Below are 15,244 nucleotides of genomic sequence, written 5' to 3'. Positions count from 1 at the left end.
ATATTACGTTCTCAGACTAACATATAAATCAGGCAGACTTCACCTGTGGCTTCTGTAAAGCTGTTATTTTGCTTGCATAATAATTATTTAATGATATTTGTTTATAAGTAAGAGATAGTATTGATTAAGTAATAAAGTTTGTAGAAGAAATAAAGCATTAAAGCTTAATTAAAGCGATTTTATATACCAAAAGATAATCTTTGTAAGAAATTTTTAGCCTTTGCTTTATAAGAAATAAAAGAAGATAATGCATATTATATAATCTGATCTCGAGAAGAATTCTTCCTTTCCCTTTTCAGATTTTGTAGAATGTTGTTGTGTTTATAATACTATTTATATATATTTTTTTATATTTTAAAGCCAGCATTTTACCAGTTTTAAAACTCCCCCTAAAAAGGTAAACCAAATATGTAAACCAATCAAAAAACCAATTAGTTTCGGATATTCATTATTTCGTTTAATATTTAACAAGCTGACTTAGTTCCCATCCTTTTAAAATAAGGACAGGATCGGTTTGGTGGAACTAACAAGGATTTGAGGTAGATTGAAGGTAGCAATCCATCTTAGGCCTCGGGGGCAACGGGCAGATGAGCACCCTGGGGCTGGAAACCGTTCTCATCGGCGATGTAGGTGACCTCGTAGGTGACGCCATCATCACCAACGAAGCGGTAAGAGCCTTGGACGGAGATGGCCTCCTGCTCGGTTCCAATGTTCTTCAGCTGTCCCGCTGCCTGAGCAGCCTGGCCATCGCTAGTCTCCCAGCTGACAAGGAAGTGGAGGAGAGTCAGTTGTTTATCCTTGCTGGATCAGTTCTCAGTTTACTTACTCGTATTTGAAGCTCTCGGGTCCAACATCGGACTCCGAACGGAGGATCTGAGCTTCCTGACCAGCAGGAGCGGCCAGAGCCACGGCGAAGAGGGCAACGAAGACAATGAGGAACTTCATGGTTGATTTTTGGATTTTTGTGTTTTGACCTGCGGTTCTCGAACAGTTCGCGACGAATGATGCTCTCCGGTGAAGGGGCCACCCTTTATATGGCTGGACAGCGGCAGAAGCCCACAGACCACAGACCAATGCCCAAAGGCCGGCCAAACTAGTCAAACGTGTGCGAAGCATAATGTGATAAATGTGTGATATTGATTTCGGGCTAAAGCCGAATCATTAAAAAGCCCAATGCGAAATGTAAATCAGCCTTCTCGCTCGTATTTGGATTAGTAACCAGTCTTCTGTGGGAGAAGCGACTTTGCTCGTGGTCAGTGATGGAAAAAAACATGTGTATTACTTATACTTTTATAAGACAAAATTCTTGGACTTTATTTTAATATGATAAGGTTACTTTTAGGACAATATTAGCAATAAAAGAAGTAAGTTTGGATATGTAGAATCAAAGAGCAACTAATTTACAATTTATAAAGAAACATATAGGTTGAATTTTAATATAAAAACTTTAATAATGAGAAAATATAACTGAACTTTATACTTACCTAAGTTGGGTTAGTGCATCATATATATTGAATTATTAAAGGAAACCTAGTATTTCTTGTTTATGTTATAATTTATTCCTACATTCAAACCTAACTTTACAAATACAAAAATTTATAAATTTGAAATTTACTACCTTCATTTGTTAATCCAAACTAAGAGGGAACTGAGTTGACCAAATATTATTATCTTTTTTTAATATCGAAATTTAAGCATAGATTTAAATAAATCTGTACTTATAATTTATATAAAATGTTTGGATTAACATAAATGAATTCCATTTAAATATTAATAAATTTACTTATACTTTATTTTTTTTGCCATTTTCCTTCTTTACTTTATAAATTTTTAAATGTACCCTTCTTGAATCTTTATGACCCTTAAATAATTTCCAAAAATCTACATAATATCAATGTTTTACTATTAACCTTGACTTATTTAGATTAAGGCCTGTTTTGGAAAACAATTTACAAGAATCAACCCCTTAACCTTTTCTTGTAACTAAATCAATCAGAAATATGTTCAGGGTGAGGTATATTTTATGTTATGTCAATAAAAAATTATTTTTTTGTATGATTAATATAATTAAAATTAAAAAAAACGCATGAGTTCAAATTTTATGTCTTAATTATTATTAAAGCAATAAAGAATCAATCAATTAAAATTCATATTATTATTATTTAATGTATTAATTACAATGTATTAATTACAAAATAGGAGACACCCACAAAATGCAGGTGTGAAACTGTATCCACCAAATCCTTTTGATATAAGAGAGAGAGCAGCTTCCACACAGGCAAGAAAACACAATTTGTTCATAGACTAATTTAATTCTTTAATATTCAATAGTTCAGGTTGTTTGACTTAGATTCTCCGAACCTCCAGAGAGGCGGCAGCTATTAACAAGGAAGAACTTAGGAGGAGGACTTAGGCCTCGGGGGCAACGGGCAGATGGGCACCCTGGGGCTGGAAACCGTTCTCGTCAGCGATGTACTTGACCTCGTAGGTGACGCCATCATCACCAACGAAGCGGTAGGATCCCTGGACGGCAAGGGACTCGTGCTCGGATCCAGCGTTGTTCAGCTGTCCCTGGGCCTGAGCAGCCTGGCCATCGCTAGTCTCCCAGCTGATAAGGATGTGGAAGGTCAGATGTGCATCCTTAATGGGCCAGTTTTCAGTTTACTTACTCGTATTTGAAGCTCTCGGGTCCAACATCGGACTCCGAACGGAGGATCTGAGCTTCCTGACCAGCAGGAGCGGCCAGAGCCACGGCGAAGAGGGCAACGAAGACGATGAGGAACTTCATGGTGATTTTTGGTTGCTGCTTTGATCTGCGGATCTCGAACGAATGATGCTGTCCGCTGGTTTGACCCCCTTTATATGGAAGCCAAAACTGGGGCGATTTCAATGCAAATGCAGGCAGACATAATGTCAAAGCATAATGCGAAAAATGCTCGAAATTGGTTTCAGGTTAAAGATGAATCGCTTAAACTCCCATACGAAATGCAAATCAACCTTTTCCATCGGAATCGGTAGCAGAGGCTTTACCAACCTGTCTTTTTTATGGAAAAGATGAGGGTTTTGTTATCACTGAGGCGGAGATTGCATATCAAAACTATAAGGAAAGGCAGCAGTATTCAATTAAAATTAAAGTTATGTACAAAGTCATAAAACGGCAAAGTTATGTTTTCTTAGAAAATTAATTTAAATAATACAAAGAGCTGTAGAAAAATTATTATCTTAATTTTTTGTAAATTTAGATTTTTAATTACGCAGAAATTAAATAAATATATAGTAATTATTAAGGTAATTATTAAGTTAAGATAAATTAGCAGATAAACTTGGGGACTTCTCTCTTCAATATTATTTTTTATAAATTTTATGTACATGACTTTTGGCAATCAGAGGCTCTCAAGACAACAAGAGACATTCGTAAAAATGGTTGTCTTAATTTGTTTTTAAATTGTGATTTCAAATTTAGGTAGAAAGTAAATAAATATATAGTCAATATACCTTAAAATATTTTAAATATATAATATAAATTAGCTGATAATATTGTGGGTTTCCCTAAAAAATATTATTATTTATACAAAATATTATATTTATTTATTTATACATGACTTTTGGCTATCAAGTGATCTCAATAAAACCTTAAATTTTTGTATCCTAGGGAATTTCAATCGATATTAATCGATGTACATAGTTTTGTGGGCTTAATATAATTTAAAACAAGAAAGAAAGCTAACTTTGGCCAGCCAAAGTTTGTATACCCTTGCAGGTAACAATTAAAATATTTCATAACTAAGCCAAAAATGCATTCATTTCGATTCGGAAAGCAGTTTTGTGTTAGTTTCTATTAATTTAAAAAAACTGCATACCAAATTTTAAATTTTAAGAAATCAAATTTTTTGGCCATTTTTGCTAATTTTAATGATGTAACCCCTTATCAAATTTCGCAAAAATGGCCAAAAAATCGATTTCTTCCGGACATGTCTAGAAAGATTCGCCTGTTGATGCTGATCAAGAATATATATACTTTATAGGGTCGGAAGCGTCTCCTTCACTGCGTTGCAAACTTCTGACTGAAATTATAATACCCTGCAAGGGTATAAAAATGTATAAGAGCTCCGAGAAAACAATAAAGTCAAATCCAAAAGTGTTTCTATGTTAGTTTTCATAAATATATATATTTAAATATATATAATTTTCTGTGACTTTTGTTAGTTTAAAAAATTTGTTTAAAATTAAAAAAAAAAACGCAATATTTTATTTTTATATAATTAAGACTTTAAGTGTCAGTCTAAATATATATATGACTTTGGGTTATCATTAACTTTACACCCGTCAGATGCCTACAAAAACAAAATATTTATTGATATTTTAATACAATTATTTTCATAGCAATTAGATGTTCAAAAAATATTTAACGAAGCTTAGAAATATTAATATATTATAATATTATTAATATTTATTTGTAAAGCTTTCCTTTATATTTCGCCATATTAATAAGTTTTAATAACTGCTTAGCAGCAAGCTTAAGGTATTAAATCTCAAGCATATAGGTTTATATGACGCCTAATCCTGCTTTAAAATAAATGTATTAAACTGATTTTTCCTTTCTAAAATATTATTAATTCAATCAATCGTAAGGGTTTTCAGGTTTAAATCAAAAATACTCATCATTCATAATTCTTCCCATTGAAAACACTCACATATTCATGTACTCATTTTTCTTTAATAATTTTCTTCTTTTTTTTTTTGACTTAGATCCTTTGACCCTCAAAAGGAAGGACCTGGCTTAACGGTATTAACAAGGAACAGTTGGAATTTCCGTGCTTCAGCTTAGGCAACGGGTATATGGGCACCGGAGGGCTGGAAACCGTTCTCGTCAGCGACGTACTTGACCTCGTAGGTGACGCCATCATCACCAACGTAGCTGTAAAAGCCATGGACGGCGAGGGACTCATGGTCGGATCCAATGTTGTTCAGCTGTCCCTCGGCGTTGGCAGCCACACCATCGCTAGTCTCGAAGCTGATAAGGAAGTGGAAAGTCAGTTGTTTATCCTTGCTGGATCAGTTCTCAGTTTACTTACCCGTATTTGAAGTTCTCAGGTCCAACATCGGAATCCTGACGGATGATCTCAGTATCAGGAGAGGCCAGAGCCACGGCGAAGAGGGCAACGAAGACGATCAGGAACTTCATGGTGAGTTAAGGTTGCTGTTTTGATCTGCGGATCTCAAACGAATGATGCTCTCCAAAGGCTTGGTCTCCTTTATATTGGAGGGATGCTCAAACTATCGCGAAATTAATGCAAATGCATCGCGAAATTAATGCAAAACTAGTCGAAGCATAATGCGAAATAAGGTGATTTTGGTTTCAGGCTAAAGCTGGAAATGCAAATTAATATCGATCGCATTTGCAAAAAAATGTTTATCTATTTTTTTGCAAAATGACTTTGCATTAAATCCATAGATATTTATTTTGTAGTAGAACTAGAAATTATCTTTGCAGCTGATAACATCTAGAAAAATTTGTTAATTATGTTTGAAATCAAGTATTAAATTAGAATTACATTTAAAGTTATTCCAGTCTCTTATAATAATATTTAAAAATCAATAAATCAATAACTCATTGATGAATAAATTGCGTTGAAGCCATAAATTTAATTCACAAGCCTCGGCACGAGTTCAATAATCCGAAACGTACTTTTGTTTATTTATTTATTTATTTAATTTCTGGTTGCAGAGTAATTGTAAATTACTACTAATTATAATGGCAATGTAAATTTATTTATGAACTTCTAACTCAATTGAAATACATCCTTTGTGGATTCCGTTCTAGCTTTTAGCTAATTTCTAACCCCCCGAATGTGAGACTATAATTTTATAATAACATTTATTGTTTGCTTAGCGGGAGGTATTTTTACATATAGAATTAATTATACATTGCAAATTCTTTTTAATCGAGATTATAAGCTACTATAGTAAGTATATCTTAGGGAACTAGTAATAGGAAATGTTCAGTTTGAGAATATTTTATAATTTCCTACAGAAATATTATTTATCAAGGGTAATAGAATGTTTACTTTACTTTAGAACGAATAAAATTATAGAATTAATACTATATTTTATAATATATAAGAAGACGCTTCATCTAAAATTGTATTAATAAATCTTTCTTTAGTTTAATTATTATTTAATTTAATTTTTTAAAATTAATTTCTCGTTTAAGCCCTTAGAAAATTATTAAGGTTTCTACTTGTGGCTGTAGACTTGTATATAAAATATTCATTTAATCTCTCAATATTTTATACTTCTACCAATAAAACAAATTATATTTTATATACTAATTTGATCTTTAATGTTCAACACTATTTGTTTGATTTTTTCATGACTTAGATTCTTATTTTCTCAGAAAGGAGGAATAACCAGGAACTGATACAGCTTAGGCCACGGGGGCAACGGGCAGATGGGCTCCCTGAGGCTGGAATCCATTCTCATCGGCCACATAGGTGACGGTATAGGTGACACCATCGTCACCCACAAAGGAGTATGAACCATGGACGGCAAGGGCCTCCTGCTCGGTGCCAATGTTCTTCAGCTGTCCGGCAGCATCGGCCTTCTGGCCATCGCTGGTCTCAAAGCTGAGAAAGAGTAGTAGTAAGATTGTAATGTAAGCTTGAAGTACCTTCTTCTTGAGTTAATTCCCCTGCAACTCACTTGTAATTGTAGCTCTCGGGTCCAACATCGGAGTTCTGGGCCAGGATCTGGGCCTCGCCGGCGGTAGAGCGAGGAGGAGCGGCCAGGACCAGGGCGAATAGGGCAACGAAGACGATCAGGAACTTCATGGTGACTTGTGGTAGTGTGCTGATCTCGAGGATTTAGCTGCAAATGATGTCGGTTGACAGTTGGATAAACTCTTTTATATGTTGGTGAGGTGATGGTGTGAAATTGGGTTTGGTCTTGGTTTAACTCACCTTCAGTGTGTCTGTCGATTATGCTGTTAATTAAATTAAATTTAAATTGAATTAACTGCGGCATTTACACACAGCCCCATTTAGCAAGTTATTTTTATGGCCGGAGCAGGTTATGTATTTTTCCAGCTTTTTGCAGAGCTTGGAACTCAAACATTGAGTAATGTTTAGGTAATAGTTAGTTTGATTGATTGAATTGGAGTCTAGATAAAGATCAATGAACTATATAGGTTATTTTATTTTGTTTATGTTTTATTAAGAGAAAAAGCTTTGAAAATCAAGAAGGTTTTTAGTAATTTATAAATATTTTCTCATGTTATTAATTATATATTTCTTTTAAATGAATTTTCCTGAAATGTAAACATAAACTACAATACTTTTAATTATTTTTTGTAAATTTTAAACTATGAGCTTAAATGGAATTTAATTTTCTTTAATTATATAAATATTTTTTCAATAAAAGAAACCTATTTAAAACATTATTGTTTATAATTACTTCACCAAAAAATATACAATTAATATTTCTTATATAATTTTCCACATTTCTGCCTTAAATATACATTTAAACTTTATTAATTTGCTTGTAAAAAATATAAAATTTTAACTTACTAAGTAAATAAATAAAAAATAATGCTTATGGTGTCTTAAGAATTTTTAAATAATTTTCTGAGTCTTTAAAAAACTTTAAACAATTGTATAAAAAACACTCTTCCCTTTTTAGAACCGGAAATGACCGCTAGAAAATAAGGAAAACATTATATTTTATTTATTTTCTGTTTCTTTAAGCACTTCTGCCGTTTAATAATAGATATGTAAATCGGGGCAGACATTAGTAAAGTGTGTTCAACCCACAATTGGGCATTTTGGGCATGGCAGCAACTACGTCAGCAGCGATCGGCTTAGTGAAAAACTAGTTTGATCAGTGTCGCCTTTTATTCCATGCATATATTAATATAGTGTGTTGTTGTTGTTGGGGGGGCATCTTCCAAATTTCATTAGCATCGCATGAAATTTAAATCAACGCCTGAAATTAACCTTCAAAAAAAAAACTTTGATTTTCGGATCGCATCGCTCTCGCACATATTTCACTATGCGCGCCCGCCACTCTTTAATTATGTATTAATTACAACAAAGCCAACAAAAACGCAAACAAGTTTCAACGTGCCAAAAATTTGCAAATTTCTGCCGTCCCCGAAGGCCATCCGGGGCGAAACGAGACATACAGCATTGCGACGTCCAACGGTGCGTATGCGCGATATGGCTGTGTAGAGAGAACTTGGACTCTTGAATGCGAAGCGAAGCCTGTTCTTTTGTTGTGTCACATACTTTTCTTTTCATTTCGCCCCCTAATAAACAAGTTATGTATATATATGTGTGGCCCTACTACTATAAATACCTTTGTTAGCAAGTGATCCGGGTTCAAGGAACCAACTTACTTTCGTCAAAGACTTTCTAGAAAAAAATATTATAGGAATATTTTCATATATTCCTTCTAAGAAAATGTAAATTCCATTTACTTGACTTGATTTAATTATTATATTTAAGAGGAAACATGATCTGAGGGTTAGTACATTGATTTATATTTTACAAAATGAACAAATACTGATTAATACTGGGCTCTAAGGGCTCTTGGGTCTTAGTTGTGGGGCAGATGATCACCCTGAGGCTGGAAACCATTCTCATCGGCAATGTAGTGCAGGGTGTAGGTCTGGCCATCGGGTGCCACCCAGCTGACGGAGCCGCGAACACTGAGAGCCTCCTGTTCGGTGCCAGCGTTCTTGAGCTCGGCCTGCTCCTGGCGGGTGATGCCATCACTGGTTTCGTAACTAAAACGATAAAGAAAAGAGTTTATTGTTAGAAAGGGATATTTCTGTAAAAGTTATTTTATAAAATATGGTTTATATAAAATGTTTAGTAATTAAATTTATTTAATTATATATTAATTAAGTATTTAATTTATTTATCATTAATTAATTTTTAGGTTTGTAGTTCTCAGGCTATATATACTCTGCGATTTAAGCAGTTTCCTGCACTTAAACATATAGTAATATAATTTTAAATACTTTTTTTAAAGAATTTTACTTTAAAATTATATTCCAGAATTTTAAAATATTTTTCTTTTAATTTATAAAAATGTGAATAAAATGTTGAATAATAAAGTGTATTTAATTGTATTTTATTTTATTATTTTATTAATTTATTATTAATTTATTTTGGGTTTTTATGTCTCAGGGTATATTTACTCTGATATTTAAGCAGTTTCCTTTTTCTCAAAAATCTAGAAATAATTTTAAACCCATTTTTTAAGAATTTTACTTTAAAATTATATTCCAGAAATGCTTAAATATTTTATTTAAATTTATAAAAAAATTTTAATAATATGTTTCTCTTTTTTTTTTAATTTATAAAATGTTCCATAATTTGTTTATCTTTTTTTTAATTTATAAAAATCATCAATAATTTGTTTCCCTTTTTTTTTAATTTTAAAAAATGTTCCTTAATTTGTTACTATATTTATTACCCTTTTTTCCCCAACTTTTCACTCACCCAAAGTTATAGCCATCAGTTCCAATGTTGTCATTGTCATAACGCAAAATCGTGGCATGTTGCGAGTCATCCAAAGGAGCAGCACTGAGGGAGGAAATCAGGACAAAGGCACACACGGCCAGGACACAGAGGCTGGAGGACTGCATTTTGTGTATTTATATTTAATTTTTAAACTTCCTTTGAGGGGGATATTTTCGGCTTGGCACTAAACGCTCCGGTAGTTATCACAATTAGGCACTAACTCGATATGTGGCGCCCTGCAATGAGTGCTGAGCTATTTATAACTGGCCAGGCCTAAGCACACACACACTAAGACTTCGGCCAGCGAACCATAACAAACACCTTAAATGCTCACACAATTGTCCCACCCATACGCAGGTAATTGAAGGCAAATGCGTGTGAGCCGAGTGTGTTAAGCTTTTAATTGAACAAGCCAAAAAAATACAAAAAAATACAATAAAAAAGAAATATAGCTGAAGACCATTAAGCGTTTGATGTGCGACTCATCTCATCTCAATTGCCTCGCCACGGGAGCTGAAAGTAAAATCTGAGCTCAAGATGATGGGCCAAGTGATAATGAAATGTGTGTTTGGGCCTCTTGGCAAATAAATATTTGGCCAATGCGCGTGTTTGGGCTATAAGTACACAGACACACAATCACAATACTGTAGGCACCACACATACCATATATTTGGATCTGTGGCAATAGGTCAATGGCTATGGCTCTGGCTCTGGCTCTGACTGTGTTTGCACTTGCCAACAATTTGTGATGGCAGCCAAGATTGGCCATAAAGTGCCCAAAAGAGCTTCCTCACTGCCCAACAAGTTAACTACTAACGAAAGGTGTTCAGGAAGTGGCAAGAACTGGTGGTAAAGTGGAAGTTCTAGCCAGCAAAGGTTATAATTGGTCATTAAATATGGTCTTTTATTTTTTGTTTAATATTAAATAGGTTTTAGAGATGGATAAAAAGTAGCTTTATCCATGTTTTCTTAAAGAAATATTTTTATTTATATATTTAAAGTTATTTTCATATAAATAAATTCACCTGAAACTCTGGGTTTCTTCTAGAAAATAACCTTTAAAACTTTACTCGTTCTTCTGCTTAACTTCAACACATTTCCTCTAGTTTTTAGATACTTATATTAACTTTATTTTAATTTAATTTCTGTTTTTTAAATTTGGTATTTCCTCGATGAGTAATTTTGTACTTATCTTGCAACTTGTCCAGCATTTCCGCCTGCTGACACAATTTCCGATTAAGGCTGGGCGATTTAACCTCCAAAAGTCTTGTATCGAATCTGAAAACGCAAACCTCCACAGCTCTCCATGTGCGCTTGTCAGCTGCATTTGCTGTTCAAGTGAAGATGAGATGCTGGGGCTCAGCACGAGAGATTCAAGATTACGCGGCTCATCATCGTCTCCACATTAACCCATCCACGGAGCTCATCGTCAGCGGTTCGAGTGCTTGTTGATGACCTTAGTCAATAAAATAAAAACGATTTTTTACCACCAACAGCAACCTAAGCAGCCGAAGCGGCAGTGGCGGCAGCGAGACAACAAAAGCCAAAGCCAAGCTCCAAGCAGCTCAGTCAGGCCGAGCTATGCTATGCCCTACAATGCCTCGGCGGGCAATGGGGCGTATGCGTAATGCCATTGCAGGTCATTTGCCGGGCTAAAGCAGCATAAATCATTCCATAAGCTGTAAATAAGATGCACGGGAAATAAAACTATAAAATGTAAGGTATATTTTATGAATAGGTAAATAATCTAGAATATTTCTTGAGACCTTTAGTTTGAAAAATATTTTATTTCATATTTTCTCAGGATTTTAGATTAAAGTCTAAGTAAAAAATCACTTCTAAGAAAATTTTTCTATCTTTTAACTATATCTTAGCTTTAAATATAATTTTATTTTATTTTTCTATAAATTTTTAAGTTCAGTTTTAACATTTTTCTTTTTAATTTAAGAACCTAAAACCATTTAACTTTTTATTTATCATTAAAACCCATTAAAAAATCTTAAAAATGTAATTATTTTCTTTATTTACTACTTTTTTTAAGTGTTATAAATAATTAATAATTAAAACCAACTCTTAACAGCTTAAAATTTAAATAATACATCAGTTTTTAGAGATATAAATGCAGAAAAATTCACAAAACTACCTAACAAATAATATTTAAAATCTCTTTAACATAATTTCGTTTAATAACCAATAATAACTTATTTTTCCCAGTGCTTTGTGACATGTCTAGGCTAAGACAGGACCGATTATTTGGCACTTTGCGATTGATAAATGACAGAAGCTCGGGTTAATTGCCCGAAAAAAATGCCCTTTTCCCCCGAAGTTCTCACTTTCGTTGCCAGCATGTTGGTGAGCTTCTTTAATTGTTGTTTGGTTTCTTTATATTTCCTTTTCTGTATTTTTTTTTTTTGGCAACCTTTGTTTGGGATGCTTTTCGGCGTTTATTGAACCGGTTTGGCCGGGTAGCCAGCTCCCGCGGATCGCAGATAGCGTACACCGGAGATTGGAGATCGAAGATCGCTGCTACTCGGTTACGGCATCTCCAGAGCAAACGGGTTTTGGGCTGGAGATGAGATACAAATGTATATGCTAATTCCCCGCCTAGAATACAATTCAATTTCGATGGGTGAAAATTTATGCCCATATATATGTCTTTATGGCTGTATATATCCATATGTGTCTATATATTTTATTATTATGTATTTAACTTCTATTGTCTACTGTCTGCTATTTGGTGGTTTCGCTTTTTGTATACTTATATTTTAGCAAAGTCCAAAGCTATCACGTGATCAGTGCTCTGCCTGCGGCAGATGATCGCCCTGGGCCTGGAAGCCATTCTCGTCGGCCAGGTAGTTAAGCTTATAGTGTACGCCATCGGGTCCCACCCAGTCGACGCTGCCCTGAACGGAGATGGCCTCCTCGGGGGTTCCCGGGTTCTTCAGCGTGGCCGATTCCTCGCGCGAGATGCCGTCGCTGGTCTCGAATCTGCCGGAGAAATTAATCAATTGGAATTGGTATAAAGAAAATGAAATATATCCATTATGACCTTGACCCTGAGACGCCTACACAGTGACAAATAAAGCTCAAAGCTTGAATTTAAAGTTATGGTAACATGAAATTTATCACATCGTTTTCTTGTGATAATTTAGAGACTTTAAAGGTCATTAACATTTGTAGTACTTACGAGAAGGCGTAGCCATCGCTGTTTGTGTTGGCATTCTCATATCTCAATATCTGGGCGGAATCGGTGGCGATGGCATTACTATAATCCAGGCAGCAGCTGACCAGGATCAGGATCAATATTAATCCGGCAGCCATCTATCAGCGATTCGCGCTAGCGACTAACTCCGATTGCGCAAAGGCCATGCAATATATCCGTACTCTGGCTAATTAACCGCCAAAATTTGTGTAATAAAATCCAAATGAATATGTCCAAATGACTTCGAGCGGCAGCCAGGCAGCCGACAAGCAGGCAAATCAAGTCCAAATGAAATTGAAAGCAAAGCGAAGACTCTACGAAAAAGTTCAAATGGTGTTGCCTTAACCCTCTAAAATCATCGCAGACGCAGACCTTTAGGCGCTGATTGACATCGAACGAAAAAAAATATATATAAATGATGAAGGTTCAAGCTACATTATGAGTTTGGAACATGTACAGAAAATTATGATTGTATATGGAGAGGAAAATTTGGATATGATAGATAGAAATCTCTAATATATCAGTAATGTTTTTAAAGTTTTATTCAGAGTAATTTGGAATATATTAAGAGATGCAATACTTTTAGGTAGGGTAATATATCGATTCTATAATATTCTAAAAATTTTTTTATCGTAATTTGTAATATATTAAGAGATGTCTTAAGTAGCGTTAGGTAGGGTTATATATGGAGAGGTTCCTATATATTTATAATATCTATATATAAGTGTCTTTCTCTATAATACAAGATATCGTAAGGTTTTTATGTTTTTTTCAAAATTTAAAATGATTAAATATTAAATGAAAAATTTTGTCAAAAAAGCTATAACAAAAATGATTACATTTTATTTTAAAAATCTATTTTAGAGAATTTCTTTAAAACGAAAAAATTTGACGGACATCGCAAAAGAAAATATAGATTTATGGCAAATATGATTGAATTAAATATTAATCGATTAATTGCTATTTTCTGTCATCTATTAACTCGATAAAAATTATAATAAAAGAGCATTTAATATTGTAAAACAAAAATAGGAAGACGAAGCATTCGATTATCAATTCACCCTGCTTATTTTAATTTTTATAAATTTATTAACTATGAGAATATAATATTCTTTGTTGTACTCTTTAAATTATTATTTGTTTCTTATTAAATACCATTAAAAATAATTATAAAAATATGCTGATAAATATTTTATTTATTATTCTAAATATTTTCCTGTATCTATGTTTTTTTTCTCAAACCCAAATAATATTTTAAAATTACAAAAAAATAAGAACAATAGATAAACCAACAAAAATCTCTCATAAACCTGACCTTCCCTGAATTATAATAAATCCGTGCAATCTATGTAATCTCCATTAATATTCCTCTTCTATTAACACCTTTCTTGACATTGAAATGTGAAATGGCAACACTCTTTTTTTTTATTGGGTCCAACAATCATCGGCCCACAAAGCTGACCCAATTCCCCATTTTATTGACTATTTCTTTGGGTTTCTTTTGGAAGCTAACGCAACTCATTGCTGGGCTGGGCGCACTTTGCAGTTAATTTGTTCGAGACAAATGAAGTGTGTGTACCAACGAGAGTTTCTTGTCGCTGGCAATCAATCAATCGCAAAACGGCGAACCTCCCTCCTTCCAGCCAGCATTCAGCATTCAGCAGCATCCAGCGACTGGTTAGGTAACCGGGCAAGCAGTGTGGGTCAAAGGAAACCCAGCGCGAAACCAGTTTCTCTGGCTCCCACTCTTTTTATTTACTTACTTTTTTTTGTTTTCTTATTCGACAGTGGTTTCTTTTGCACCGGTAATTGCCGGCAATTGACTTACACGCCCTGCATTGTGCGCCGAAAGGAGTATAAATGGGACACTCGTCGAGGTAGCAGCAAGCATTACCTGCCAGCTCCTCCAGCTCAAAACACTTGAGTCAGTTCCCAAAAGAGAATCCAACATGAAGTTCGCCGCCGTTATCGTCCTTTCCTGCCTGCTTGCCAGCGTCCTGGCTGCTCCTCCAGCCTCGGATGCCCAGGTGCTGCGCTTCGACAGCGACGTCCAGCCCGAGGGCTACAAGTTTGCGTAAGTCTCTACTCCGACTCCACCTCCAACCGAACTGTGTCAAGGCTAGCTCTTTTGCTTCTCCGCAGCGTGGAGACCAGCGACGGCAAGTCGCACCAGGAGGAGGGCCAGCTGAAGGACGTGGGCACTGACCACGAGGCCCTTGTGGTGCGCGGCTCCTATGCCTATGTCGGTGACGATGGCCAGACCTACACCATCAACTACCTGGCCGATGAGAATGGCTTCCAGCCGGAGGGCGCCCATCTGCCCAGGGCCGTCCAATAAGGCCGAGAATCCTTGTCAGTCACTCACAGCCATCTCTAGTTACAGTCCAGCATAAATGTGTTAACTATGTTTAAGTTTCACCTCGAAAAAAAACGTAATATTAAAGAAACATTCATTCATACAGTAAGCGAACTCTTTGTTTTAATTGGAAAATTGTTTAAAGGGGAGCGAAAATGATTA

General features: G+C 34.8%; 7 protein-coding genes across 7 annotated transcripts; 1 reads left to right on the top strand and 6 right to left on the bottom strand.

The window, feature by feature from the left end:
• Nucleotides 1-435: 435 nt before the first annotated feature.
• On the bottom strand, nucleotides 436-960 carry LOC138927857 (larval cuticle protein 65Ag1-like). Its single transcript, XM_017162366.2, has 2 exons — nucleotides 827-960; nucleotides 436-762 (listed from the first exon to the last, which is right to left on the bottom strand). The coding sequence occupies exons 1-2, from the start codon at nucleotides 943-945 to the stop codon at nucleotides 564-566; spliced, it is 318 nt and encodes a 105-aa protein (XP_017017855.1). The 5' UTR covers nucleotides 946-960; the 3' UTR covers nucleotides 436-563.
• Nucleotides 961-2,350: 1,390 nt separating this feature from the next.
• On the bottom strand, nucleotides 2,351-2,843 carry LOC108071585 (larval cuticle protein 65Ag1-like). Its single transcript, XM_017162367.2, has 2 exons — nucleotides 2,670-2,843; nucleotides 2,351-2,608 (listed from the first exon to the last, which is right to left on the bottom strand). Exons 1-2 carry the CDS (start codon nucleotides 2,786-2,788, stop codon nucleotides 2,410-2,412), a joined length of 318 nt encoding a protein of 105 aa, XP_017017856.1. The 5' UTR covers nucleotides 2,789-2,843; the 3' UTR covers nucleotides 2,351-2,409.
• Nucleotides 2,844-4,824: 1,981 nt separating this feature from the next.
• Nucleotides 4,825-5,220, bottom strand: LOC108071604 (larval cuticle protein 65Ag1-like). Its single transcript, XM_017162386.2, has 2 exons — nucleotides 5,076-5,220; nucleotides 4,825-5,014 (listed from the first exon to the last, which is right to left on the bottom strand). The coding sequence occupies exons 1-2, from the start codon at nucleotides 5,183-5,185 to the stop codon at nucleotides 4,825-4,827; spliced, it is 300 nt and encodes a 99-aa protein (XP_017017875.1). The 5' UTR covers nucleotides 5,186-5,220.
• A 1,201-nt stretch (nucleotides 5,221-6,421) lies between these two features.
• On the bottom strand, nucleotides 6,422-6,831 carry LOC108071596 (larval cuticle protein 65Ag1-like). Its single transcript, XM_017162376.3, has 2 exons — nucleotides 6,703-6,831; nucleotides 6,422-6,626 (listed from the first exon to the last, which is right to left on the bottom strand). Exons 1-2 carry the CDS (start codon nucleotides 6,828-6,830, stop codon nucleotides 6,428-6,430), a joined length of 327 nt encoding a protein of 108 aa, XP_017017865.1. The 5' UTR covers nucleotide 6,831; the 3' UTR covers nucleotides 6,422-6,427.
• A 1,743-nt stretch (nucleotides 6,832-8,574) lies between these two features.
• Nucleotides 8,575-9,682, bottom strand: Cpr65Av (Cuticular protein 65Av). The gene is made up of 2 exons (XM_017162375.2): nucleotides 9,504-9,682; nucleotides 8,575-8,782 (listed from the first exon to the last, which is right to left on the bottom strand). Exons 1-2 carry the CDS (start codon nucleotides 9,647-9,649, stop codon nucleotides 8,593-8,595), a joined length of 336 nt encoding a protein of 111 aa, XP_017017864.1. The 5' UTR covers nucleotides 9,650-9,682; the 3' UTR covers nucleotides 8,575-8,592.
• A 2,483-nt stretch (nucleotides 9,683-12,165) lies between these two features.
• Cpr65Aw (Cuticular protein 65Aw) lies at nucleotides 12,166-12,968 on the bottom strand. Its single transcript, XM_070285754.1, has 2 exons — nucleotides 12,712-12,968; nucleotides 12,166-12,512 (listed from the first exon to the last, which is right to left on the bottom strand). Exons 1-2 carry the CDS (start codon nucleotides 12,843-12,845, stop codon nucleotides 12,317-12,319), a joined length of 330 nt encoding a protein of 109 aa, XP_070141855.1. The 5' UTR covers nucleotides 12,846-12,968; the 3' UTR covers nucleotides 12,166-12,316.
• Nucleotides 12,969-14,631: 1,663 nt separating this feature from the next.
• Nucleotides 14,632-15,109, top strand: LOC138928542 (larval cuticle protein 65Ag1-like). Its single transcript, XM_070285739.1, has 2 exons — nucleotides 14,632-14,800; nucleotides 14,869-15,109. The coding sequence occupies exons 1-2, from the start codon at nucleotides 14,676-14,678 to the stop codon at nucleotides 15,062-15,064; spliced, it is 321 nt and encodes a 106-aa protein (XP_070141840.1). The 5' UTR covers nucleotides 14,632-14,675; the 3' UTR covers nucleotides 15,065-15,109.
• Nucleotides 15,110-15,244: the final 135 nt, after the last annotated feature.

This window comes from Drosophila kikkawai, chromosome 3L, assembly GCF_030179895.1.
Source record: "Drosophila kikkawai strain 14028-0561.14 chromosome 3L, DkikHiC1v2, whole genome shotgun sequence".
NCBI lineage: Eukaryota > Metazoa > Arthropoda > Insecta > Diptera > Drosophilidae > Drosophila > Drosophila kikkawai.
The sequence above is the reverse complement of the archived record's forward strand: the minus strand, read 5'-3'. Positions and strand labels throughout refer to the sequence as shown.